This window comes from Nesoenas mayeri (assembly GCF_963082525.1).
Source record: "Nesoenas mayeri genome assembly, chromosome: 8".
Taxonomy (NCBI): Eukaryota; Metazoa; Chordata; class Aves; order Columbiformes; family Columbidae; genus Nesoenas; species Nesoenas mayeri.
Window position 1 is genome coordinate 30,458,757 of NC_137554.1, and position 25,997 is coordinate 30,484,753.

At 53.2% G+C, this 25,997-nt stretch overlaps 1 protein-coding gene across 1 annotated transcript; it reads right to left on the reverse strand.

The window, feature by feature from the left end:
- Window positions 1-4,190: 4,190 nt before the first annotated feature.
- On the reverse strand, window positions 4,191-23,703 carry LAMC2 (laminin subunit gamma 2; the record flags this gene model as incomplete). The annotated part of the gene is made up of 23 exons (XM_080349103.1): window positions 4,191-4,441; window positions 5,125-5,224; window positions 5,313-5,471; window positions 6,061-6,260; window positions 6,346-6,460; window positions 6,809-6,958; window positions 7,473-7,617; window positions 8,663-8,800; window positions 9,260-9,339; window positions 9,616-9,821; window positions 9,934-10,087; window positions 10,651-10,787; window positions 10,974-11,207; window positions 12,104-12,283; window positions 13,105-13,323; window positions 13,415-13,527; window positions 14,110-14,299; window positions 14,421-14,543; window positions 14,932-15,068; window positions 15,295-15,393; window positions 16,330-16,459; window positions 18,492-18,680; window positions 23,622-23,703. The coding sequence occupies 23 exons, from the start codon at window positions 23,701-23,703 to the stop codon at window positions 4,191-4,193; spliced, it is 3,531 nt and encodes a 1,176-aa protein (XP_080205229.1).
- Between the last annotated feature and the right edge of the window lie 2,294 nt (window positions 23,704-25,997).

Here is a 25,997-nt window from a genome sequence, read left to right on the forward strand (position 1 = left end):
CACGACACTGGGAAATGGTCCCCCTGGTCCATCCTCCCAGCATGCTCAGAGCAGGGCGTTCCTCTTCTGTGCCGTCTTATGATACTTAAGCTCAATAAATCTAAGTGGACTTCTTTTTTCTTACATAGTTTTAGCGTGAGCCCTGTGGCAACAATGATCAAATGAATCCTTGTTGGCAGTGGGCAGTTGTAACCAACTGGCGCGGTGTCCCACAGCAGGTGGACCTTCTCAGGCCAGCAGTAGGACAAACCAGCTAACAAAATCCTCCTCCTGGCCCTGAAAAAACACGAAAAGGGCATTTCTGAAGGGGAGCAGAGGCCTTGACAAGCACCATTGCCTAAGCACTACTGAGGGGAAGGTCATGTCTCACCTTTCCTTGGCTGCAAGTGAACCCACCCCATTCCCTAGGCAAGTGGAGCTGCGGTGATGCTCTGCTCTGATCCAGTGTTGGAGGGGTCAGCCCAGAGCACCTAGAAAGGGACCTGCCCTTTATGTTGCCAGGAAACCAGGGAGGAAGAAGTAGGTGGTGACCCAAAGCCTTTGGTGAGAATTTGCTCCAAATCTGGCTGAGCTTTGTGGGTGCTGGGTCTATCCCCATCCTCTGGCCTCCAGATCTCCATTCTGTCTGGAAACTTCCCCCTTCTACCTCCACTCCTCCCCTCTTCCTCTCTTTGAAGAGTTTATTAAAGGCACGATACCTTCCCCCTTCCAAACAGGCTGTGGCTACTTCACACATCCCTTGGCAGAAGCCAGGCTCCTGCTCTCCCACCCTTGACGTGCCCCCAGATGCCAGGGAAGGAGCCTAGTGGAGATGCTGGCATTAAAACCAGGACAGGTTACGTGAAACAAAAGAATATTATTTAAATCTTGTGGATAGGAGGGTTGCTGAAGCATGGCATTGTCCTGCTGAGCATCCTTAGGGTGCAAGGGTGCTGCACAGCCCCTAGAAAAGGTCACAGCCGCAAGGGGGAAGGTACAGTCCTGCTCTGCTCCTCACCTTTTCCTCTCCCTTTGCTCCGCCTAACCTTTTAGCCCTTCTGCCTGTAGCTCCTGGACATCTGCTTGCTCGCCACAAATCTGGGCTAACTAGGCTCAGGCTAGAACCCCCCACCAAGGCGCAACTTCTGTCCATGCTGGCTTTGTGGCTTTCCTAGGTCAGCGCAGTGATGAGCTGCTGGTCCCCCAGTTTGGGCTGCTCACCAACACCCTACTGACCCCCTTAGCTAACACACAGGGCAGATGCCTGTGGTGGGACATATCCATGAAACACCCGAAGTACGTAAGCAGGTAGCTGGACTCCATCCATCGTTCTTGTGCGTTCCATTTTTCAGTCTCTCCTCCCCCTCTACCCTGCACAGAAGTTATTTCAGACAGCAGCTGCTTCTCCTTGCCAGACATAGAATCATAAAATCGTGGAATCTTTTGGGTTGGAAGGGACCTCCAAAGCTCTTCGAGTCCAAGCCCCTGCCATGGGGACATCTTTACCTAGATCAGGTTGCTCGGAACCCCGTCCAGCCTGGCCTGGGATGTCTCCAGGGATGGTTCATCCACCACCTCTCTGGGCAATCTGGGACAGGGTCTCACCACCCTCAGTGTAAAAAATTTCTTCCTCATGTCTAGCCTAAATTTCTCCTAACTCCTATGTTTCTTAGGTCCCAGCCAGAGGAGAAAAAGCTATGGTAGCAACCAGCCTCCAAAACATACACACACAGAGAGGGAATTTAACCTCCTGGGGGGAGCAACTCCTCCTTGGAGTGGGTGGAAGGACAGTGGGTTTGAACTGAGGAAAAGACAAGAGGAAAAAAAACAAAGGAGATGGAGAAGGGGTGCATCCCAAAGCCATCTCAGATCCTCCCTCCTTCCCTCAGGAACGTGAGGTGGGATGCACAGGGAGCCAGCCGGTGTCCCACCCCACCGCAGTTAGGACAGCGCACCTTAGAGATGTAGCCTTGCGGTAGGGATGATGAGTAGATTTGGTCTTACCTGCGCCTTTGTGTATCTGCTCACAGTAAAGGTCACAGTATGGGGGGGTGGGCGGTAACAGGTCGGGGGGTTTGTAACAGGTCATTCAGCTCTGGGACTGGTTTGGTATGCAAAACAAAAAGATAATAATCCATGAAGATCCATGTGACCGCTGGGGAGGTGAGGACCAGGGTTTCCAGGGCGCAGGGGAGCGGGGGGAAGATGTTTGTGGGTTTTGGTCTTTGAACCTCCACTTTTAAACAGTGCAATTTGCTGAAAAGAGAAATGAACTTCAAACGCTTTTGGGTAAAAAAAAATAATACAGGTGGGGAGGGAAAGGGGTTGAAGTTGCCATGCCACCGATTTCACCTTTGTCAAAAGTTTTGGAGACTAATTTTTTTTTTTCTTCTGTTGCTATATGGAAAAAAAATGGTCATTGACAAAAAAGAAGAAAAAAACTTTATCAGCAAAATGTTTAAATTATGTAATAAACAAAACAAAACAGAAGAAAGATGTTATTGGTGTCATTTCAAAACAGTCCCAAGACTGAATTCAGCATGAAGAATGCAAGTGGCTGCACTGCCAAACTCACCTGAAACAGGGAGCTAGAGAAAATAAATCGGTAGGCAAGATCCAGTCAAAAATAGGCATTATTTATTGACCTCCTCTCTTTCAAAAAAACCCCAACTCGTGGAAGAATCAAGCCATGTCCATAATACCGGTCTCTATGCTGTACAATGGGAGAAGGAAGACATACCAGAGGCAAGAATGCATCTTGCTTAAATAAAATTATAAGGCAGACATAGTACTTGGTGTATCCTTAAGAAGCAAAAGTATGGGTGATGCTTTGTCAGAGTCAGAGGTGTGAGCATGTCCCCCACAGCGTCCCTTTCCATCCAGGACATCTTTCACCACCGTGCAGGTCAGGGGGCTTCAGCAGAGTTGACTTCCAGCACCTGCTGGCTCTTTTTTTTTTCCCTGAAATGAAACCTAAAGGGAGCTGGGAGCAGTGCCAGAATGGAGCTGGGCCCACAGAAAGGCCGTGGGTGAGTGAAGTGAGCACCACAGTCTTCATCTCCTCCAAGTTCTGCTCAAATGTAGAGTGGGAAACCCCCTCTGAGCCTCTGAGAAACGTCCAATATCAGGCAGGAGGAAGGGATGGATGGAGGCAGGGAGAAAAGGCAGCATCAAACCAGAGGCAGAAAGACGTTCAAGACAATGTCAATATTTTTAAATGGATCAAATCAGAGCAGTGGCTCTCCAGCAGGATGGGACTGGGCTCTCAGATGTGAGAGCTTGTGGCTGTAGACCCCCCATTCCCATGACAAGGGCTGCAGGGTCCCAGATGCTTGTGCAGAGGGGACACCACCTTCTCCCAGGCTATGGGACACACAGGAAGCTGCTTGGTACCGAACTGGCCAGGCTTGGAAGGAAAGGTTGTGCTGGAGCATGTGAGGGGATGGTAGGGAGACCCATGCTTGCCCAGGAGGAGGTTTGACAACAAAGCCATCCCTCAAGGGTGTTGGGACTTTAAAAGAAGTGCAGGAGAAACGAGGTCTTCTCCTGGCTGAAGGGAACATGAAAGACTTTCCACTTCAGGAGGCCCAGCAGTTCTCTCCTCTGCCAACCTGCTAGTCCAGGAACCCCATCTTCCTCCATCCAGCACATCACCAAGCTCAAAGGCAGCTGGCAATTTTTTTTGCTTTTCCTTTAGCAAAATGGTAATGACCTCACTGAGAAGCACTGTGGAAGACTTGCAGCTTTATGAAATGTGAGAAAGACTCCATGGAGAACATGAGGAGGAAGTGGTGGTGGCAGTGTCAAAAGTGAGAACAGAGACTTTAGTCCTTCCGTGCGTGCCAGACCAGGAGAGGGGATCCACAGAGGGTGGAGAACCTCTCAGCCCTGAGCATCAGGCTCTGAACTGTGCAAACTCCCAAGGTTGACACCAAGCAACCCCCACCCGCACCTCAGAGAAATGTAGGAATGGGCTGTTCTCCAGCCAGTAGCACCTTCACACAACCAAGCGACTTCTCCTTTGTAAAAATCAGGGACCCTCCAGGGCTAGCGTGACAATGTGAACTTCAGCCGCCACGCTGAGCTTGAGGTTAAGGGTCAGTTCAATACAACCAAATGCAGCTGGGTCCTGCTGGGTCTGGGGAGGGCAGCTGGACCAGTTTCTCCTGCCTTCACAGCCTGGCAGTTGCTGCAGCCTTTCCAGAGCTCACTCAGGGCAGTTCGATGGCTTTTGTGTTGTAACAGCCTGGAGGAAGACTTCTCTGGATATCCTCCAGGTTCTTAATATCTGCCAAGATCTCATCAATGCTGCTCTCCAGTGTCCGCACCCGGGTCTTCTGCAGCGTAGCAGTCTGCTCCAGCTCCAACAGCTCATCCTTCAGCTGGTTGCTTCTGGTTTTGGCTTTACTGAAATTAATCTCGAGCTGTTTTAGGCCCTCTTCGTCCACAGCACCAGGCTGGTCTGTCGCACATGAGGAAAACAAAGAAGAGGGAGCCATGGATGAGGGCTGAGGACTAGATATTTCTAGATACTTTCTCCATTCTGCTGCCCACCCTGTTTACGGGCATCATAGAACCAAGGAATCATTTTGGTTTGGAAGAGACCCTCAAGATCATCAAGTCCAACTGTTAACCCAACACTGGCACTAACCCATGTCCCTAAGAACCTCATCTCTGTGTCTTTTAAACCCTTCCAGAAGTGGTGACTCCACCACTGTCCTAGACAGCCTGTTCCAATGCCTGACAGCCCTTTCCAGGAAGAAATTGTTCCCAATATCCAATCTAAACCTCCCCTGGTGCAACTTGAGGCCATTTCCTCTTGTCCTATCACTTGGTACTTGGGAGAAGAGACCAACACCCTCCATGCTACAACCTCCTTTCAGGTAGATGCAGAAAGTGAGAAGGTCTCTCCTCAGCTCCTGGTCTCCAGGCTGAACCGCCCAGGTCCCTCAGCCGCTCCCATCACACTTGTGCTCCTGACCCCTCACTAGCTCCGTTCCCTTCTTTGCTCCAGCACCTCAAGGTTTTTCTTGTCCTGAGGGGCCCAAAACTGAAGCAGCTTCTCACACAGCTTCTGGCAACCCACCTAGATCTCAACAGGGACCTGTCTGCACCCATGCCCTTCAGCAGCAGTGCAAAACCTACTCATCAGATGCAGCAGCTCCTCCAGGGCACTCAATGTCTCCTGCACAGCCACCCCTGCCTGGCCAGCCTTGGCATGGACCCTCTGAGCTTCTTGAGCTGTCTGAAGAAGGCAAGGTGACAGCTGTAAGGCAAAGTCTCACCCAAACATCAACAGGGAAAGGGGCAAGGTGAGGGAGATGGGGACCCACCTTCTGTATCATAGTGGCATCCATTTCAACCTCTGAGAGCTTTCTCTCAAATTCTCCATTCACTTCCTTGGCCTCGCGCTGCAGGGTGGCCACCACCTTCTCCAGGGCGAGGACACCATCGGCCGTCTTGTTGGCTTCCACCCTCAGCCGTGTGATCTCCTAGGGAAGGCAAAAGGCACTTTCAGAGGGGCAGAGCACAGCTGAACTTTGCCTGGGTGCACTGGGGCATGGAGCTGGTGGAAACTGGTTCCTTCCACAGGGACCCAAAATTATTGCAGGTTTTCCTGCATCCTTCACATGCTCCCACCAGTTGATCCAGAGAGTTGCTTCTGTGATTATGACTCAAGCCCTCCTGAAGACACCAGCAAACCACTTGGTAACTACAACATACATTCTGGTAGCTGAATCCACCAAGTCCAGGAGTTCACAAGCCTGCCAAGATCTCAGTGTGGAAGTGAAAAACCCCCTTGGTCACCAACAGGTGGCTTCAGAGAGAGGCCACAGAGATCATCAGGGGATAAACGTGCCTGTTGAGATCCCCACACTCCCACTCATCTACAGCCAACTCTCTCTGCAGGATTCACTACAGACAAACATAAGCCAAAAAGTCAATGCATCAGGCACAAAAGTCAATGCATCAGGTCCACCATGAAGAGATCCTTAGGAGTTGCCAACTATCTCCTCTTCTTCCCTGGTTTTCCCTTCCAAACCCTTTTCTGCCAGCAATAGCAGCAGGGCTTGCCCTCACCTGTTGGATCCCCATGGAGATCTCCTTTGCTTCCCCTGCCGTGTTGCTGGCCGCCCTGGATTCAGAAGCGGCGCTGCCCAGGATTGCTTCAGCTCGGTCTGTCTTCTCCCTGGCACTTGCAACCATGCTGCTGATGATTGGTAGCCTCTTCATGGCATCTTCGGCTTCCCTTCTCTTGTCATCTGCTTGCAGGTTAAACTCTGAAAGAAATGCATGTGGAATGAAGCTGCGCTGCCTTTGTGAGGTCCCACGAGGGATGGGAAAGGAAGGTTTCTAGGACATTACCCCGGAGGCTCTTCAGGATCTGTTCCACCTCATAGAAGGTGGCATTGCCAGCGCTCATGGCTTGCAGGGCTGTGCTCCTGGCGAGGTTGGCTCGGGACAGCAGTTGCATCAGCACCTGTGACAGGCCAAAGGGACACAACAGGCAGATGAAGGATATAGTACAGGAGCATCAGTCTCTCACCTGGCTGCAGCCATCATGAGTCATCTGAGCTCTACTCTTCCCAGGAGCAGGTCTTCAACCCGCCTCACATGGCGGAGCTGTGCTAGCAAGACCCTGCACCCAGCGGCTCTGCACACACAGTGCCCCACCGGCCCCAGAACACCAACCCCAAGGGGTTGTATTTCTCAGGAAGGTGATCAGGCCAGAACAGCATGTAGTAGCAGTAGTGCCGTAGACATCCCACCAAGGCTCCAGCTCACAATGAAGATGACTCAAGCCACAGCCCCCCAGCCAACCTCTTACCGCTCTCTTGCCCTCTCCCCCCTGCAGCAGCTGCTTGATTTCCTCCTCCCAGCGTCCCGTGCGGGCCTGAAGCTGCCGGTACTGGGCCATGTAGGTGTCCACCAGGGTCAGGAGAGCGCTGGCGTCCTGCTTCAGCTGTGTTGCCTCCCCCTGAAACACAGAGATGTGATGACTGCCTGAGAGTCCCAGCATCAGGCTGGACATGAGGAAGGAATTCTTTACAATGAGGATGGTGAGACACTGTCCCAGGTTGCCCAGAGAGATGGTGGGTTACCTACCCCTGCAGACATCCCAGGCCAGGCTGAACGGGCCTCTGAGCAACCTGAGCTGTGTGAAGATGACCCTCCTCATGGCAGGGGTTGGACTGGATGAGCTTTGAAGGTCCCTTCCAACCCAAACTATTCTGTGAGTCTATCATATCTATCTATCATATCCTATTTGTCATAGGATTTTCTCATCTACCCAGGAACCACAGCAAGCAGCGATGGATGGTTGTCTCTTGCTACTTGTGCCATGGCCAGCGATGAGGGCAAAAGGGTGGGAAGATGCATCTCTGATGGCTCCCCCGTGGAGACAGAGCCCTGGGAAGGGCTGAGCTGCTGGCAGGGAGTGTAGGGGAGAGCGAAAGGGGAATCTCCTGGTCCCACAGGCACAAAGCCCTCACCTCAAAGGAGCCAATGTCGGTCTTCGTCAAGCGGGACAGGGAGTTGAGGAGCACCAGGCTGCCCTGATAAGCCTTGTCTGCCTCAGAGGCCATATCATCAGCTTCAGCCTTCAGGCCTCCAGCCAGCAACTTCAGCTCCTCGTACCTGCACAGATGTGAGGTTGAAGAACACGGTACAAACCAAGCTTCCAACACCACCCTCCTCAAGCATTAATGCTGCCTCCTGCATTGACTTGTTTATACTCTCCAAATCCTCTCCAGGGCTCCACACAGCTTTATCATGCTGGCCAAGCTAATTGCAAACATCTCCCAAATCATGGCCGCACTGCTAAGCAGGGCATTTGCTGGCTCCTTCCTCACGCTCCAACATCCAGAGGTGTTTCATGCCAGCTGAACCCTCCCAGGCTCTTCAGTGGCTCTGCTAATCCCTGTCCTGCTACATGATGTTTCCTCCTGCATGTCCCCATTCAGCTCCTGAACTTCATTGGAGTCATTGCTCACAGCCCACCAGTGGTGTGCAAAGTCCCAGCACCGTAGTGGGCTCTGGGTAGGCACCAGCATGACCAGACAACATGAGGTTAAATCTATCCTTGGGTTAAACCCAGCCCAGATTTGCAACCAGGCATAGAGTTGCCCCTGGAAGTCTCTTCACACACATGGCACTAAACCCCTTCCCCAGCTTCGGGGAGCATCACAGCCCATGAAGTGGGAAGCAGATAGAGTCATAGAGTAATTTTGGTTGGAAAAGGCCCTCAGGATCATGAAGTCTAACCATTAAACCAATCCTGGCACTACCCCATGTCCCTGAGAACCTCATCTCTGTCTGTTGAACCCCTCCAGGGGTGGTGACTCCACCACTGCCCTGGGCAGCCCGTTCCAATGCCCAACAGCCCTTTCTGGGAAGAAATTGTTCCCGAGATCCAACCTCAACCTCCCCTGGCACAACTTGAGGCTGTTTCCTCTTGTCCTATCAACTCTCCTCATTCAGATGCTCCACAGAGTTGCCAACCGTCCATATCTCCACCACTCAGACATGCCAGTGACCAAAGTCTAACCAAGTCCCTGCCTGCTCTGCCTCCAGCTGCACCTTCCTGCAGCTCTGCTGAGGAAGCCAGAGCAGGGGCACAGACATCCCCCTTGTCCCTCCCATATCCCCCGACACCACGTAGGTGACCGCAGCCATGACTCACTTGCCCAGCAGCCCTCGCAGGGACCCAGAGGTGGCTGTTTCTCCACCAGCAGCTGCACGCACAAGCTCCAGTGCCTGCCGTGCATCCTCCCGCGCCGCCTTGGCGGCTCCTTCAATGGTGTTGGCAGCTTGTAGGTGGCTGCAAAGCACGGGGTGGGGTCATGAGAAATGTTTCCCACCCCAGGTTCCTCCACCAATTCCCCTTACTGCTGTGTTCAGTGATGCTGGATTGGACCCTCTTGGGAAACACAACGTGACACACACCTTGATGTCTCTCCTGCATCTCCCAAGGGTAGAGGAGCACCAGGCGGGAGGCAGTGCTGCCTGTTCCAACTGACCATCCTTGGGACAAACTCTGACCCCAAAGATAGTTTCAAAATACACCAAACACCACCCTCAATGGCAACCGAGCACGGCTCTATACTGCAGTGAAACCAGCTCAGCAGCCACATCTTCCCCTGCTCCAGGCCTGGTAAAGCGTTTGGGGCAGCTGTAGCCTGGGGGTGAGACAAGGACCCCCAAAAAGGGACCTTCTGGGCACCCAGCAGGATTTCAATCCCCTTCCCCTCTCTCTCGGCCAACAGCAGCAGGGACTCACCTGTCAGCCAGGCTCCGAGCCTCCTGGGCCAGCATTGAGAACTGATTTGAGCCCCCAGGAAGGTTTGAAACAGGAATGTTCTGAGGAGGAAGGAAGAGAGGTGTGAGTGCTCTTCCCTGCCCTCCATCCACTTCAGCTGCAAAAAAGGCAACTGTGGCACATTAAACCTCCACAGCCCCTCAGAGACACCCACCAGCACCTCTCCAAGTCCCAGCCCTACAGAAAGGGCCAGCAGAATGTCTTCTGCACTCACAAAACAGACATAATAACTGGAGCACGTTAAATTCTTGCTTTCTCCATGGATTTTTTTCAGCCCTAGACTAGACTAGGAGTGCATTGCATGAGGATGCTCTTACCACCCAACGCAGAGCAGCTCCACTGCGGTCCAGGTCCAGCCGGGCTCTCTCCAGCAGCCGCCGGGTGTCCTGCACCTGCCTCTCATACCGAGTCCCCAGAGACCTCAGCCTCTCCACCGTTGCCTTCATCTCATCCAAGCGGCCCTGCGAGCTGGACTCTTGCCCCTTCATCATGGCCAGGCGGCTTTCTAGAGACCTGTCAGAGGCTGGCGAGAAGGAAAGAGAGAGGTTGAAGAGAAAAAAAATAAAATTTAAAAAAAAAAAAAAAATCACCTCTGAGGAAAACGCTCCCCTACTACAGCACAGAGTGGGTGGTACCTTGCAGGCTCAGGGCTTCCCCGAGGATGGTCCGCAGCATCTCCTCAGCCAGCTGCATCCTTCCCTCCAGCTCCTGGCTCCCAGCCCCACTGCCAGCTTGTACCTCTGAGAACATCAGCTCCAGCTCTGCCAGCTGCTGCAGGTACAGGTCCACCTGCAAACACAGCAGATCAGGCCATCAGCCAGCAGGACAGCAAACTCACAGTGGAAAGACCAGGGTGGAAACCAGGTCTGCAGTCTGGACAGAGAATGGAGAGCAAAGCAAGGGATCATTTTCGGATGGAGCACAGTGGGCCTGCAGCTCCACGTCATGGCTTTTTGTATCAGTTGAATTGAGTACAACCCTAAAGTTCAGGTGCAGCCTGCAAAATCACTTCTCACTTGCACCAGAAGATCATAGAATCATTTTGGTTGGAAGAGACCCTCAAGATCAGCAAGTCCAACCATTAACACAACACTGGCACTAGCCCATGTGCCTGAGAACCTAATCTCCACATCTGTTCAACTCCTCCAGGTATGGTGACTCCACCACTGCCCTGGGCAAGCTGTTCCAATGCCTGACAGCCGTTTCTTGGAAGAATTGTTTCCTAATATCCAATCTGAACCTCCCCTGGTGCAAGCTGAGGCCATTTCCTCTATCCTGAATGATGCGTGAGGGTTGGCGTGTCGCTGCACCCCTTGCTGCTCAGTGGCCCCAAGGCTGGCACAGATGCTCACCTGCTCCTTCACCTGCCCATAGCAAGCTGGGCACTCACTCTCCTCGCAGCGGGGACCCTGGAAACCAGGCTTGCAGATGCAGCTCCCATCGCTCCTACACTTCAGGGGCTCGGCCCCAGTCGAGTCACAGGCACAAGCTGTGGGTGGGAGCAGCACAGGTTCGAAGGAGGCCATCCCCACCTCATGTCCCAACATATCCTTCCACCCACCCTCTCCCCCTGCTTTCCTCCCACCGTCCTCTTGTTCCTGCTCTCTGCTCCCACTTTCCAGCATCCTGCTACTCCTCTAGTCATTCCCAGCTCAAAACAGAGCCCGGCTCTCACCTCGGCACTTGTCAGCAGGGTCGGGGGCCAGGGGGTTCCCGAAGAAGCCGTCTTTGCAGCGGTCGCAGTAGAAGCCGGCAGTGTTGTAGATGCACTTGAGGCACTCGCCCGTCTGGCGGTCGCAGTTGCCCACGGCGTTGGGCTCCACGTTGCCGTTGCACCGGCACAGCTGGCAGGGCTGGGAAGCCGCCGGGTCCCCAAAATAGCCATCAGCACAGTACTCACAGTTGGCCCCTGGGAAAAGAGGGATGGGGAGAAGTTCATAGAATGTCCTGAGTTAGAAGGGACCCACAAGGATCATCAAGTCCAACTCCTCTACCTGCACAGAACAACACCAAAATTCACACCATGTGTCTGAGGGTGTTGCCCAATTGCTTCTTGAATCCTGACACCCTCTAGGTGAAGAACCTTTTCCTAGCATTCAACCTAAACCTCATCTGGCACATCTTCCTGCCATTCCCTCAGGTTCTATCATTAGCCACCAGAGAGAAGAGCTCAGTGCCTGTCCCTCCTCCTTCCCTTGGGAAGAAGCTGCAGCCACCATGAGGTCTCCCCTCAGTCTCCTGTTCTCCAGGCTGAACAAAACAAGTGACTTAAGCTGCTGAAGTTCACGCTATTGCCTGAAAGGCAGACGCCACCTTGCTTCCTCTGCCCCACATAAATGGGGGCATTCGGCCCCATCAGGGCTGGCACAACAGCATCTCCACTCTCCTCGCCACCACGGCCAACACATGGTGCTCTGGGCAGGATCTCAAAAGGTGGGTGCAACAAATGACCTTGTGCAAGTCATATCCTATTTGGGGGGCAGATTGGTTGGTTTGTTTTGTTCTTTGGGGTTTCTTTTTGGTGTGTTTTGTTTTGTTATCTTTTTTTCCCCTGTTTTTCTATTCCACTCCCTCCTCACCCATCCTTTTTCCATCCACATTATTTGTTTAGACAAGAACCTTTCCCAAGGCATGGCAAGACATGTTTGCACAGCCCTTGGGGCTGAAGCATCTCGTTGCAGGCAGGCTAGCTATGCTGAGAAGATGGGATAATCCACACAGTTCTGAGCATCCTCCATCTCCCCAAAAAGCCCATGAAAACTTCAGGGACAGGCAGAGCAGAAGTGACCTGGACAAGGACATTACCAGCAGCTCCAGGAGGACAGTGGTCACAGATGATCTCCTCACTGCCCGGCACCACGAAGCAGCCTTGGCCGTTGCTGCAGGGACATGCCCTGCAGCTGTGCGGCTGCCGAGGGTCTCGATAGAAGCCGAAGGGGCAGCCGATGCTATTACCCACGTTTTCATCTCCCGAGTAGCATTCACCTGGAGGAGGAATGAAAAGGCTTAGGACAGTTTTCTCTCACCCCCGGTGGGACAACCTCCACCACCCCACCTCCTGGCCACACCACCCACTGCATCACAAACCCCTGTGGTCCAGCATCATCCACCAGATCCCTCACGATCACCACACCTGCCCATACTCTTTCTGTTTCTCTGCCTATCAGTCCATCATCGTGTGGGAAGGACCATGTCCTGCTCCTGCAACGGGAGCCCAGTGGGACGCCACGGAGAAGCCCATCCCATGGCATGGAGGATGGCCATCACCACCCAAAGGTGGCTGCATCTCATTTTTCGCAGCTCATATAGCTCCCATGGGGCCACATCTTGCCTTCTGTGCCTTCTGATCAATGCTCGGATACTGGGAAATTTAATTCCAATTCAGATTTAGAAAACAGCGACATCTTAACATTGCATTACTTTGACTTCCTATAGCAACGCTGCAGGCTATTTTAGCAAAATGTGTAGTAAAATTTTTACATCATTGTTATCTACACACACCACACTTTTAAAACAAAAAGTCATAAGAAAATATTTTTAGTACTATCCAAGCAGCAGGAGATGTTTTCTTATCTCTCAATGATCCCCTAAGCCTGATTTGATCCCAATGCATCTTTCCTGTATTTTTGGCCGAAGAATTTCTAGGCTTCAGAAAGTTTTACCTGTGATGTTCCCTGCACTCCAGCCCCCCACAACCAGGGATCTCACCCCGCTCAGTGCTCCCCACACCACCTTATAGCCAAACTTTCTGGATGCAGGTGATCCCACACACCCTACGAGCACAACGTAGCAGTGGCTTCTCTTACCGGTGTCGGGATCACAAATTCCTCCCCCCTGGCAATTGCAGGGCACGCAGATGCTGAAGGGTCCCATGCCAGGGGCATCTCTGCGGTAGCCAGGGGCACACCTCTCACAGAACTGGCCCTCATACCCCGCCGGGCACTCACATCGCTCCACCCATGGAGCGGGGACACCAGCCCCGGGCTGCGCTGACACCAGGGTGACGTTGTCAATGTAGCCAGTGCCTGGAGGGAGATACGGCCAGTCACCCATGGGTGACAGCAGCTCCACCTGCAAGCCCCCACCCTTGTGCCTGCAAGCTCTCCCCCCACTTACTGTACTCCCCGAAGGTGGCTCGGATCCAGAGAGCTGTCAGGTTTCCCAGCAGCCTGCGATATTCCAAGTGATTCAGCCTCGGGCTCCACTTGCTGCTTGGGTGCTCGTCCAGCCTGCCCGTGGGAGGGGGAGAAGTAGAACCAGTTTTAAGAAAACAAGATGAAAATCATAGAATCATTTTGGTTGGAAAAGACCCTTAAGATCATCAGGTCCAACCCTGGCACTAAACCATGTCCCTGAGAACCTCATCTCCATGTCTGTTAAACCCCTCCAGGAACGGTGATTCCACCACTGCCCTGAGCAGCCTGTTCTAATGCCCAACAATCCTTTCCAGGAATAATTTTTTCCTAATATCTAATCTGAACCTTCCCCTGGCACAACTTGAGGCCATTGAGTGGTCTCATTGAATGGCAGCTCTTGCCCATCTCCCTCTTGAGCTCCAGGCTTTGGGGAACAACATCCACCCACACAACTGACCTTGAGCAAAGTTCCCAGACCAACCTTCAAGCCAGATTCTGTACTGCCCCTCTCACAAAGTAACCACCTCATCCAGGACAGAAGCATCTGAGACGCATCTAGCCCAAACCAGGCAACCATTCACCACCTCCAAAGGACCGCAGCTGAATTCAGGAGTTCTTTGAAGCCATAGCTTTTCTTGCTCACCCTGCCGCAAACATCCCAGCATCTCCCTTTACCTGAATGTGTATGTCTGGCTGACACCACAGGGCAGGACCTTCCCCTGGGGCAAGAAGGGGGCAGTAACCCTCAGGCCATCTCCTTCCAGGACCACATCGTGCGGAGATGGCTCGCGTCCCCCTCGGTCCAGGCGGTAATCAAAAGACAGTGTCTGGCCGTAGCTCAGCTGCTTGTTCCCAAGGAATTTCCCTGCAAAGGGAAGGAAAGGAGAAAATTGAAGGTTTAAAATCTTGTCTTCCTTCCAAAGGCTCAGATAGCAAGATTGGACCAAGCAAAGGGAACGCCATCACTTCTCCCATCCCACACCTACCAGGTGCCACGAAGTATATCGGCTCCGGTCTCCTCGCTGCTATGAAGGCATCCTGATGGCGTGGGGACCACTGGAGCTGGGCTGGGGAACCACTTTCATGGACACCTCGCCAGCCTTCAGAACCTGGAGCACCAACAAGGAGCAGTCAGCGTGGACAGGGAAGGTGTTTCCAGGACCCCAGCATCTTTATGGAGCTGTGTCTTACCAAAACCCTCCAGCTCCCTACCCCTTGACCTCCAAGGGACCAGCACAGATATCCCTGTGCTGATATATTTCAAAATAAGCCAGGCTTGGCATGAGGCTTTCCTCCTGTGTGGCAGGAAAGACATGATGGAGCAACCTATGCTTCCCCCACCATTGCACTCTACTTCTGCCCACGGTCAAGCCATCCCACCCATCAAAATCCAGGGACCCCAGCAGGGTTGCAAACCAGGCAGCTCCTCCAGCACGTCCAAGAGAAGGGATGGCAAACACCCCCAGTAACCATAGGGATGTCCTGCTCAGGCCTCACCTTGCTGGAAGGTGGAGGTGATGTTGTGGATGCTGTGGTTGTCCGCACTGACACACACAGCCGAGTGCCCGTAGCAAAAGCAGGGGGAGCATCCTGCAGGGTTTCTGGCGTCCAGGTTATAGAAGTTTCGCTTGCACCTGGGAAAAACATAAGAAGATGACAATGTTTAAGTGTGTTTTCTCCTCTTCCTGGCCAACAAACACAAGCCCTCAAGTGATAGTCAAGCAACGCAGCCATTGCCACAGTTCAAGGTCACCCTTGTGCTGGGATGGTGAAGATGGGCATGTGCCACTGCCAGTGATGGAGCTGCCAGGGAGATGGAGGAGATGCACATGGTGTTCCAGCAAGTCCCCTGACACCCACCTGTCACACCGCTCTCCAGTGGCGCTCGCCTTGCAGACACAGCGGCCAGAGATGCAGCCCCCCGTGCTGCCCGCCGGGTCACACTCGCACCGCAGGCTCCTGCAACAGGGACAGCGGGATCCTTCACCTGCATTTCCAGCTCAGCTGAGAGCTCAGTGCCCCTAGCTGTTATATAGGACAGCAGAGAACCCGCCCAGCTACCCGTCCAGTGCTAGAAAGGGAAAAATGATCAGCAGAGCCACATCTCTGAGTAACCCAGCAGTACGGATGCTGGGCTGAGATGATGCCCAATGCCACTGCCTCACGACACCCCCGAGGACCAGTCTGCAACTACCCCAGGTGCCTCTCTTTAGCAAGACCCACCTACAAGAGCAAAGCAAATCTCTGCTGAGCTTAACAGAGCCTGGCTGAGCTCCAACAGGCAGCAACACCCCAAGAAGGCTCAGGCAGGGGGCCAGGGATGGCAGCAGGCAGCCAGCCCTCACACCCAGCTTTTGCCTGCTGGGAGCCCAAAGGAGAGATGGTGGGGTGAAGCAAGGCAGAAGAGGACGGAATACTGAGGAAAATAAACCAGAAACACTTAAAAGGGTGTTTAAACAGGGCTTCGTGCAAAGGAAGGGATCGATTTTTGCATGTACATCTTTGCACGGGGACAGTCCTTGTAAGCGGCATCAACACCAGGCAGAACCACATGCGGGCAGGTTTTATTCTGCATTGGCCCATGTGGCCAGTGTCTGTTTGCTGTTATTTGGATAATAAAGCAATTGCCTCAGAGAGTGGTTAAGCTCTGATTTTGATGCTATTGTCTGATAGCTGTGGGGGTCAGAAGGGAGATCCAGCCCCATTCGAGCCTTCTCTCTCCCAAACCAGCAACGGGGTTAGCTTGGGGCTATCAGTGCACTGCCACGAAACAAGCTGCCTCCACCTCTGCTTGAGCTGTTTACAGCCAGCACGGGTTCTTTAGATCTGCTGGGAGAGCTCTGGAGGCTGGACCCCCAAGCTGTCCCTATGCCACCGATGGTCTCCAGCACTTACTGCCCGCTCCTCTGGCACCCGGCCTCGGAGAGGGACTCGAAGCCCGGCTGGCACTGGTCGCATTTCTCACCCATCACACCGGGTTTGCAGCTGCAGTGGCCATCGCTGTTGCACTGCGGGCCAAGGGCACCTGTGGAAAGAGGGGAACGAGAGGTTTGGAATAGGCGCCTCTCAGAGATGCTGCTTAAAATCTTGGGAACAAAGCATCAGATCATCATTGCAGCAGCAACCCTGCCCCAGGGCCCCCTTGAGGTCCCAGCACAGCGCTGAGACACCAGGTCAGGCTGTTAAAGCTGCTCCAGCCTCCCCAGCTGATGCAAGAGACAAATCCCAGCTGGTATTGACCAGATGCCCAGAACAAGGAGCTTCTTTGCTACTGCAAACATCATTGAAAACGACAGAACAGACTCCAGGGCACACAAACCAAGTGGAAAATTAGTTAAAAACCACAGAATCATAGAACAGTTTGGGTTTAAGGGACTTTTCCAGCTCATCCAGTCCCACTCCTGCCGTGAGCAGGGACGTCTTCACCAGCTCAGGCTGCTCAGAGCCCCATCCAGCCTGGCCTGGGATGTCTCCAGGGATGGTTCATCCACCACCTCTCTGGCCAACCTGGGACACGCTCTCACCACGCTCAGTGTAAAAAATTCCTTCCTCATGTCAGCCTAGTTCTTCTTTGCTGGGCCCCCTGCTAGCAGACATTGGTACAGTTTGATGTTGGGGCCACCACAAGGACTTTATGGGGCCAAGGACCATGGCAGGATCCTTCATTTCTGACTTACCATCCTGCACATGTGGGCACCAAAGGGACAGGATGTCAGAGACATGGGCAGTAGTCCTGCTGCTGGGGTGCGGGAACATGTAAGGAGATACTTGCCCCCCAACACCTCAAAGCCTATTGCTCTGTCCTTGCAAGCCATTTTATGTTCAGGTGGTGCTGCTAGTGATGCTCTTGCATTGACAAAGACTAACAGGCATTTCAGTATCTACAGCACCTTGGTGCAAGAGGTATTAGCTGCCTACTTGCCAAGCAAGCTGAAACCTGCTGAGGATGAAGGAGCCATCACATCTACTGTACAACCACCACAAGACCCACAGCAAACACCCCAGAGCTTGAAATACCATTTTGTAGCCTTGCAGCCCCCCAAAAGTTGCTGGAGGAGCTGCAGGGGCTGAAGGCTCCTGTGCATCCCAAGTGCCACGGCACTTTGCACCACCTCCCCTGCTGAGATGCAATGCTGCCAGCTTGAGAATTATCTTTTTGCTTTTACGACGCAATTAAAAGCCTTTGCGGAGCCTGCCAAACATTGCGACACCCAGGAGGCATCTGCCTGACTCACAAAGCCGGCGAAAGCCACCGCTCCCCACACTGGGGTTTGGCCCTTGCCCTTGACATAAGGATGGGAGCTGGGAAGGACAAGCAGCTCCCGGGGGGGGGTCAGCAGGTTCATGGGGCCTCAGTATAGAAAGGTGGGCTCCACAAAGGCTTTTAATTGCATCCTAAAAGCAAAAGGATCATTTCCAAGTTCACAGCACTATGCCCAGGAAGAAGACACAGTGCAAAGACACAGAGATTTTTTTACCAGGGCCTGTAGCAACAGAAGAAAGTTCTAAAGGTTTTAAACCAAAAGAGAAGAGGTTTAGATTAGACATAAAGGAGAAATGTTTTATGATGAGAGTGGTGGGACACTAAAACAGGTTGCTCAGAAAAGTTGTGGGCATCCAGTCCCTGGAAGTGTTCAGGGTTAAGTTGGATGGGGCTTTGAGCAACCTGTTCTAGAGAAATATGTCCCTATCCATGGCAGGGGTTGGACTGGATGAGTTTGAAGGTCCCTCCCAGCCCAAACCATTCTGTGAGTCTGTGATTATTTTGGGGGCCAGGCGGGTTTTGCAGCCTGGAGCTGCTGCAGGGTTCAAAACACCCAGCACCAAGTGGTGAAGCACACAGGAGATGCTGGTACGAATTACGGTGCTGCAACACAGCACTGGGCTCTGACACCTCCCCAGATAACCTCACCTGGAGCAAACTGGTCCCACTCGCTCCTCCCGCAACACTCTGGTCCGGTGCAGCGACCCAGCACCCAACCTGGCCCACACAGGGCCGAGGGCCGCACAGGTGCTTTAACCCTGCTGTCCCCACCCCGTCCCCTCCAGCCACGTACCCTGGGGGTGGCAGAGACAGGGCAGGCAGCAGTCCCTGTCCCGCCGGCGGAAGAAGCCGTCCTGGCAGCGCTCACAGCGGGGACCCTCCGTGTTGCCCTGGCAGCCGAGGCAGCGGTACCCGTTCCCCGTCTCCTGCAGGAGGTGCCAGTCGAAGATGCACTGCCTGGACATCCCGTTGCAGTCACACACTGGGGAGAGGAGAGACACATCTCAAGTGATGATTCAAGATAAAGACACCAGCTACAAAGCTGTAAACCCACTGCGATGCCCAAGGAACAAGCCCAGGTGACGCAAATGTCCCCTTCTTGCTCTGCTAATAGCGAGCCCCATCCCCAACTATCTGCATCCACCTCCATGCCACACCACACTCCACATCACACAATTACAGGATCATTTTGGTTGGAAGTGACCTTCAAAATCATCAAGTCCAACCGTTACCCCAACTCTGGCACTAACCCATGTACTGAAGAACCTCATCTCCACATCTGTTCAACCCCTCCAGGGATGGTGACTCCACCACTGCCCTGCGCAGCCTGTTCCAATGCCCAACAGCCCTTGCCAGGAAGAAATTGTTCCCCAGATCCAACCTCAACCTCCCCTGGTGCAACTTGAGGCCATTTCCTCTGGTCCTGGCACTTGTTCCTGGGGAGCAGAGCCTGACACCCCCTGGTTCCAAGCTCCTTCCAGGCAGTTCAGAGATCAGGTCTCCCCTCAGCTCCTGTTCTCCAGCGGAACCCCCCAGGTCCCTCAGCCGCTCCCATCACACTTGTGCTCCAGACCCTTCCCCAGCTCCGTTCCCTTCTCTCAACTCACTCCAGCACCTCAAGGCCTTTCTTGTCATGAGCATCCTCAAGCTTTGGAGCAATGACTGATTTCACTGCCAACTCAGCTCAGGAGGGACAAACCCCATAATCTGAGCACCTCTGCTCCACAGTGCGGCATGTCCATGGATGTTCTCTGTCCTTTCAGAGGCCTTCCAACACAATGAGGTCTTTGAGTAAGCAGAGATGGTAAACACAACTCCAAACCTTGTCCTGATAAAAGCATGGGGAACTTTATTGGTGACTTCAGGGAAAAGGGGAAGATCCCTAAGGTTATATTTCATTCACCCGGCCTCTGACCAGGAGCAAGCACAGGAAGAAAAGCTCAACTGACTTCCACCAGGTCCCTCCATCTAGTTCTGTGATGCAAGTGTCTTCCTGGCTAAACACAGGTGTGATGAGAAGTGGCTTGTGATCAGAAGAGCTTGGTGGACATGTGCCAGCCAAGAGGGAGATCGAAAAAAGGTTTTGGCAGGATTACACAGGTCATCTCACCTCACCCTGCCCAGGAAGAAAAGCTGCGGCTGCCAACATCACTGTGTGACAGATGCCAGGAAGGATAGGCTTGAGTTTTGCATCCCAGTGTGGCCAGGACAAACAGGACCTTTGGGGAGCAGGCACCCCATCAGACATGAGTGCACTAGCACTCTTCTTCATCGTCTTGCCCAGGTCTTCTCTTGAAGTCACCTCTCATCTACTTGCCAAGACCCCAGCAGTCAGTACTAGAGTGTTCAAGCCTGTGGCCTTTAATTTCAGGTGAGTTCCTCAGCATCACTGAGGAGAGCAGACACAGTTGAGATGATGGTTGGCCAAGACAGGTAGAAGAAAGAAACACCCCAAGGGACAAAGCATGGTCTGCAGGACCTGCTCCAAACCACCCCAACACTGCCATGGGATCCTCAACCTTCCTGTAAGAAACTCTGCTCACTGCTGATCTCCTTGGGGCATGAGAAGTGGTCCTATCCCAGCTCAGGTCACCTCCAACAGCACCGGGAGTTGGAGGAAACCCAAGCACTAGCAGAAACCTGCAGCGCGGATTCGAACGGCACGTTGTACTTAGACACGTGGAGGCTCCTCCTTCCAGCACTCTTCTGGCACAGCTTAGCCCAAGGATACAAGATCCTTGTCCTCCCCATCAGTGACTCTGGGCAAAGGCTTCTTCGCTCGCCGCCTGAGCACGCAGCGCCCAGCCCTCCCGCACACCCGTAACCACCCACATTCCAGACGACAGCACTCAGCAAGTGGCAGCCCAGGCTGCTGCCAAGGAGGGAGATGACCTCATGCTCCAGCAAACAGGGAGAGAGATTTTTCCAGCTCTGGCAAAAGCGGTTCTGCCCTTGCAGCGGGCTGCCCAGCTGCTGGAGGTCTCCTGCCACCCCAGCCCACTGGGAAGGGACCTGCAGGTGCAGAAGTTCTGTCTCGTGTGGTATGAAAAGGTATCTAGAGACTCGGTGGACATCACCAGTGACCAAGTGGCAGGGACAATGCAAATAGCCCATGGAAAGCAGCAGCACAGGGTTTTCTCGAGGTATTTGCAGTCACTTTCACAGTGCGAGTGAAGGGGTCATTTCATAGAGTCACAGAATCATTTTGGTTGGAAGAGACCTTCAAGATCATCAAGTCCAACCGTTAATCCAACACTGGCACTGACCCACGTCCATGAGAACCTCATCCCTGTCTGTTCAACCCCTCCAGGGATGGTGACTCCACCACTGCCCTGCGCAGCCTGTTCCAATGCCCAACAGCCCTTGCCAGGAAGAAATTGTTCCCCAGATCCAACCTCAACCTCCTCTGGTGCAATTTGAGGCCGTTTCCTCTGCTCCTGGTACTTATTCCTGGGGAGCAGAGCCCGACCCCTCTGGCTCCAAGCTCCTTGCAGGCAGTTCAGAGATCAGAAGGTCTCCCCTCAGCTCCTGTTCTCCAGCTGAACCCCCCAGGTCCCTCAGCCGCTCCCATCACACTTGTGCTCCAGCCCCTTCCCTCCTCTCAACTCACTCCAGCACCTCAAGGCCTTTCTTGGCATGAGGGACCCAAAACTGAGCCCAAGATTCGAGGTTTGGTCTCCCCAGTGCGCAGTCCAGGACAACCAGCCTGCTGGCTATACTATTTTCCAGCCCTCATCCCTTCCCTCCGAAGCTGTTAAACTCCACCCACGCATCACCCTGTGTCTGTGTAATCCAGGAGATTTACTGGGTTACTTAATTACAGGAATGAACACCGTTCCCTCAGGGAACAAAAACCTTTTTTCAGGCCTCGCTGTGAGGCTGCTGCACGCTGGGATCCAGCTCCCCAGCTGGCACAGGTTCAGGTCACCCTAATCCGAAGCCACTTTAGATGCCCTTGCAGATTAGTGCCACCACCTTGCTGGTGTAGCTGTTCCTGTCGCTGGTCTCCTGGAAACCTGAGAGCTCAGGCAAGTTAATCTTTACCGAGAATGAGGCACCGGAGCTGCTGACGAGACGGAGCACGCCAGAGCTCCGGGAGATGAGGACCAAGTGAGGACAGGATCCTTTTTGCATCCAGGTGCTCTGAGATCATCCATTCCTCAGGCAGCTGTGGAGAACAGGCTCCACAGAGGAGCAGCTTTGCAGCTGGATTTCTTAAGCGCTGAAGGAGGTCCAGGGCACACATCCAGCAGGATATCATTCCCTCAACTCCCACCCGGCAGAATAAGGCATGAAAAACACTTGTTTACCATGCTGAGACAAATCCTTGTGGCAGAAAGGCTTGGAGAAGGAAACAGGCAGCTTCAGACCTCTTAAACTGTCACCTTAAATTCACAAACCCAGAAGATGAGGTTGACACTGGGTCTTTGAGGGGCAGATCCAACAGCTCCATACAGGTGAACCGGTCTGCAAAGACTCCTCCTTGCTCCAAGAGATCAGAGCTTTGCACTCAACGAAGCCTCCACCACAATACAAGCCCATCCCCACTCTGTGCCTTCGGGCCAGTGACCCAGGGGGATGTCCCATCTGCTCCTCCCAGTCCTGGGTTACCCAACCACCCGACTCCACCGCTGGGGCTCTGAGTTAGACACCTCTGCTCTCTACACCCCAACTCCCCCCTGAACCCCAGGAGATCCCTTCAGTTGCCATGTGCTGGCACACACCACATGCGCCCCAGTTTGTATCCAAACCCAATTTGACTCCTGCAGCTCATTTGCAAGCAAAACAGGATGAAGTGCTAATTGCAAGCACATATCTAGCACCCAGACCAGAGAGCTAACAGCACAATAGACCAATTTACATCACAAGAGACAAATTTACACCACCAAACCAACCCAAAATGCCTGCTGCAGCATCAAAGCATGGCTGGTTATCCACTGTGCTTTTAAACACGCACAGAGACAGGTTCAAGAATCCATGGAAAAGCAGCAGGGGAATCTACATCAGTATTTTAAAACCTGCATGCAATTAAGGCTGCTGTAATAATTATCCAGGTAGCATGTAAAGCAAATCACTTTAAAAAAAAAATCCCATTTATTCAGCACTTTTTCCCCATACTATGTTGCACCGCACTTAAAGGAAAACTGATCAAGAATCAACCTCAGGCCCAGCGAGTGTATTTCAGAACACCAGTATTGCAGACAAAAAAAACCCCTGAAATGAGTCAGTATTTACAAAATACATGTAAAGACTGGATTTTGGCCAAACACACCCATCTCCAGAGCATGCACTGAAACCCTGAGACTGAGTTACTACTGGGCTGAATGCATTTAAACATCCCTGCATCACACTCCTCACTACAACTGCATATACCAGAGGATCCTCTGGATTTTCCAAGTCCTCCATCAGTCTACGGATGGTGGGAAACCTGCCACATCCCACGAGGTGCAGTGGGGCCGTGGGCAGCCCATAAACCCTACAGATATTGACATAAAATACAAATATCACATGTGTTGCCACAGCAAACTGGATCCCAGGTGCTCCCAGCCCTGCCCCAGGCTTAGGGAACAGTTTGTTTCCAGCAGTTGAGCCCCTCGCTCCCCAGGCGATGCTCATGCTCACGCCCCAATCCCACCCACGTAGCGAGGTTTGAGATGGAAAGCAATAAATAATTGCATGTAAATAAGTTATTTAAAGGGGACACCGGTTAAAAAACAGAGAGTTTAAATGCTCATGGGATATTTAACCTGGAAGAAGTAAAAGGAGGAGCACCTACAGGTCCAATTTTAATCCCTGAGGTGGGAAGGGTGAGCGCCCTCACAGGGTGCGCAGCACCCCAAGAGCTCCCCGTTACCCGCACCAGGGCAGGGTTGCGAGCAAAGCCGCATGAAAACAGGAACATCCAACGTTCCCAAAGCCTCACCTTGTCCTCCAATGGTGCCGAGGGCTGCAGGCAGGAGACACACCGCGAGGCAGCTGAGGGGCAGGAGCCAGCCCCCCGCCATGGCTCGGGGGCTCCCGCTCCGGCAGACGACAGCGGGGCTCATGAGCTTGCTGCTTATTTTTTTGGGGAGAGGTGGTTTTTTTATCAGCTGCTCCACCTGAGTCACTCCCAACAGGAAGAACGTGTGTGCCACGGGCTGACTCACCGCGGCGCGGGAAGCCCAGCCCCGGCAGCACAGGCAGGGACCCGCCGGCTGGGGGGTGCAGCACCCCAGGACCTCCTGCTTGCACCCCCACAGGGGTGCTGGCTCCTGGGGGAAAAATAAAACGTAGCTGCAGCGCCTGTGGACGCCACTGCTGCCCGTCCCGGCTCCATCCCACCCGCTGCCTCCATGGGCTGGCGGGGCAGAGCGGGGCTGCCCGGGCACGCCGGTGGCTTGCAGGAGCTGGAGGAAGCACGATGAGCTCACGGGGAGCCTGGGGAGGGTGGATGGGGCTGTCGGCTCACAGCCAGGTCTGGGCAACCAACCCACAAAAGCTGGGCTCTAAGCTGGCCAGATGGGGTGAGCAGCAGGACTCACAGTCAAGGGCTGCTGGGATGGCAAAAAGACCCTGAGGGCAGCTTGGATGTGGCCTCAGAAAGCAGATCGACAGGGATTTACCTGACGAGTGTCAGGTTCAGGAAATCTTCAGAGCTAGAAATGGGGTAGAGACCAGGAATCATCACACACAGTTCTCTGGTTTTGCTCCTGAGATAAAAAATGAGGTCGGATGGGCCCTTGGCCTGACCTAGAACAACTGGTTCTATAGAATCACAGAATAGTTTTGGTCAGAAGAGACCCTCAAGATCATCGAGTCCAACTGTTAACCCAACACTGGCACTAACCCATGTCCATGAGAACCTCATCCCTGCCGGTTCAACCCCTCCAGGGATGGTGACTCCACCACTGCCCTGGGCAGCCTGTTCTAATGCTCGACAGCCCTTGCCAGGAAGAAGTTGCTCCCAAGATCCAACCTCAACCTTCCCTGGCACAACTTGAGGCCATTTCCTCTCATCCTATTTATGCCAGAAAGAGGATGAAGAGAGGACACAGCAAGGGGAGAAGGCTTGCCTGAGGACACTGATGGAACTCCATAGCCCTGGGTCCATGAGCATTTTGGTCTCAAGTATAGGCAACAAGCCACACAAGACTTGAAGGCCAATTCCATTTTGCTCCTCACCTTTGGGAGGAGGACATGACTGTTTCCACAGGGGTAGACAGAAATGTGGAAGCAGGGGTCCTCATGGTCCTGCATATGTCAGGGTAAGTGGTTCATGAGCACCTTCAGTTGGAACGAAGACACCTAACAAATTTGTCCCCAGTATATAAGACACAAGCTGCCTTCCAGATCACCTTCTGCATTAGGGACTGAAACTCCACCCAAACAAAGGTGCTGAGGCGCTGTTCGTTTTGGAGTTGACAGGGCCGGGGTGATTAATGGTTAGGTCCTCATCCGAGCCTCTTAGTCTGCTCAACAGCTTCCAGACAGTGGTGCACCTGGAGCTGACTCAGAGGGCTTTCCTCCGCGGCTCCTGGTGAGCTCATGGGTGCAAACAGCCCCAAGTCACCACGTCCTGGCACCTCCCTTCGCCAAGCTTACCTGCCACCGCCAATTGAGTCAACTGCCTTTTATAAACAGGCTGTTTCCTTTTAATTTCACAGGCTGGATCTTAATTTAGTTCACGACAAGGAACCCAGCTTCATGAATGTGCTGGTGGCCTGTTGGCTTTTGGCACCCAAGGTTGTCTTATCCGACTTTTAAAATCATTATTATTCTTTTTTTAAGAAGCAAGACAAAGCCACTATGCATGTTCACACTGATTTGGCAGTTCTTACGGGTCTGCTTATTCCTGTAATGAAACACACTTAATCCCTTCTGCTCTAAAGGACATTATTTGCCCCGAACATCTCTGCTGTGTCCTCACCGGCTGCCACCCCTCTGCTCAGGGACTCGGCTCCTCCAGCAGCGCGGCCAGCACAGCGGATCCCTGGGATCCTGCCCAGCCCGAATCCTTGGCTGATTTCTCTCTTAGAAGACCAGCTCCCACCATCAGGAAGCTTTTCCCTCATCGGGCTCCTCCGTGTTGTCCCTTCTGTCTCACCGTTATCACCCCACCCCTTCCTCTGCTTCTGCAAACAGGGTGCTGACACAGCTCCCTCTGGTCATTTCTGCATGTTTACTGAGGTTATTACTCCTACCTTGTCATCCTCCATCATCCTTCACAATCACCTCTGAAAACCACAAGAACACACACGTAAGGGTACCTGAAAATATGTGTTCTGGGGCCATGATTTTCAAAACTCACCAAATCTTG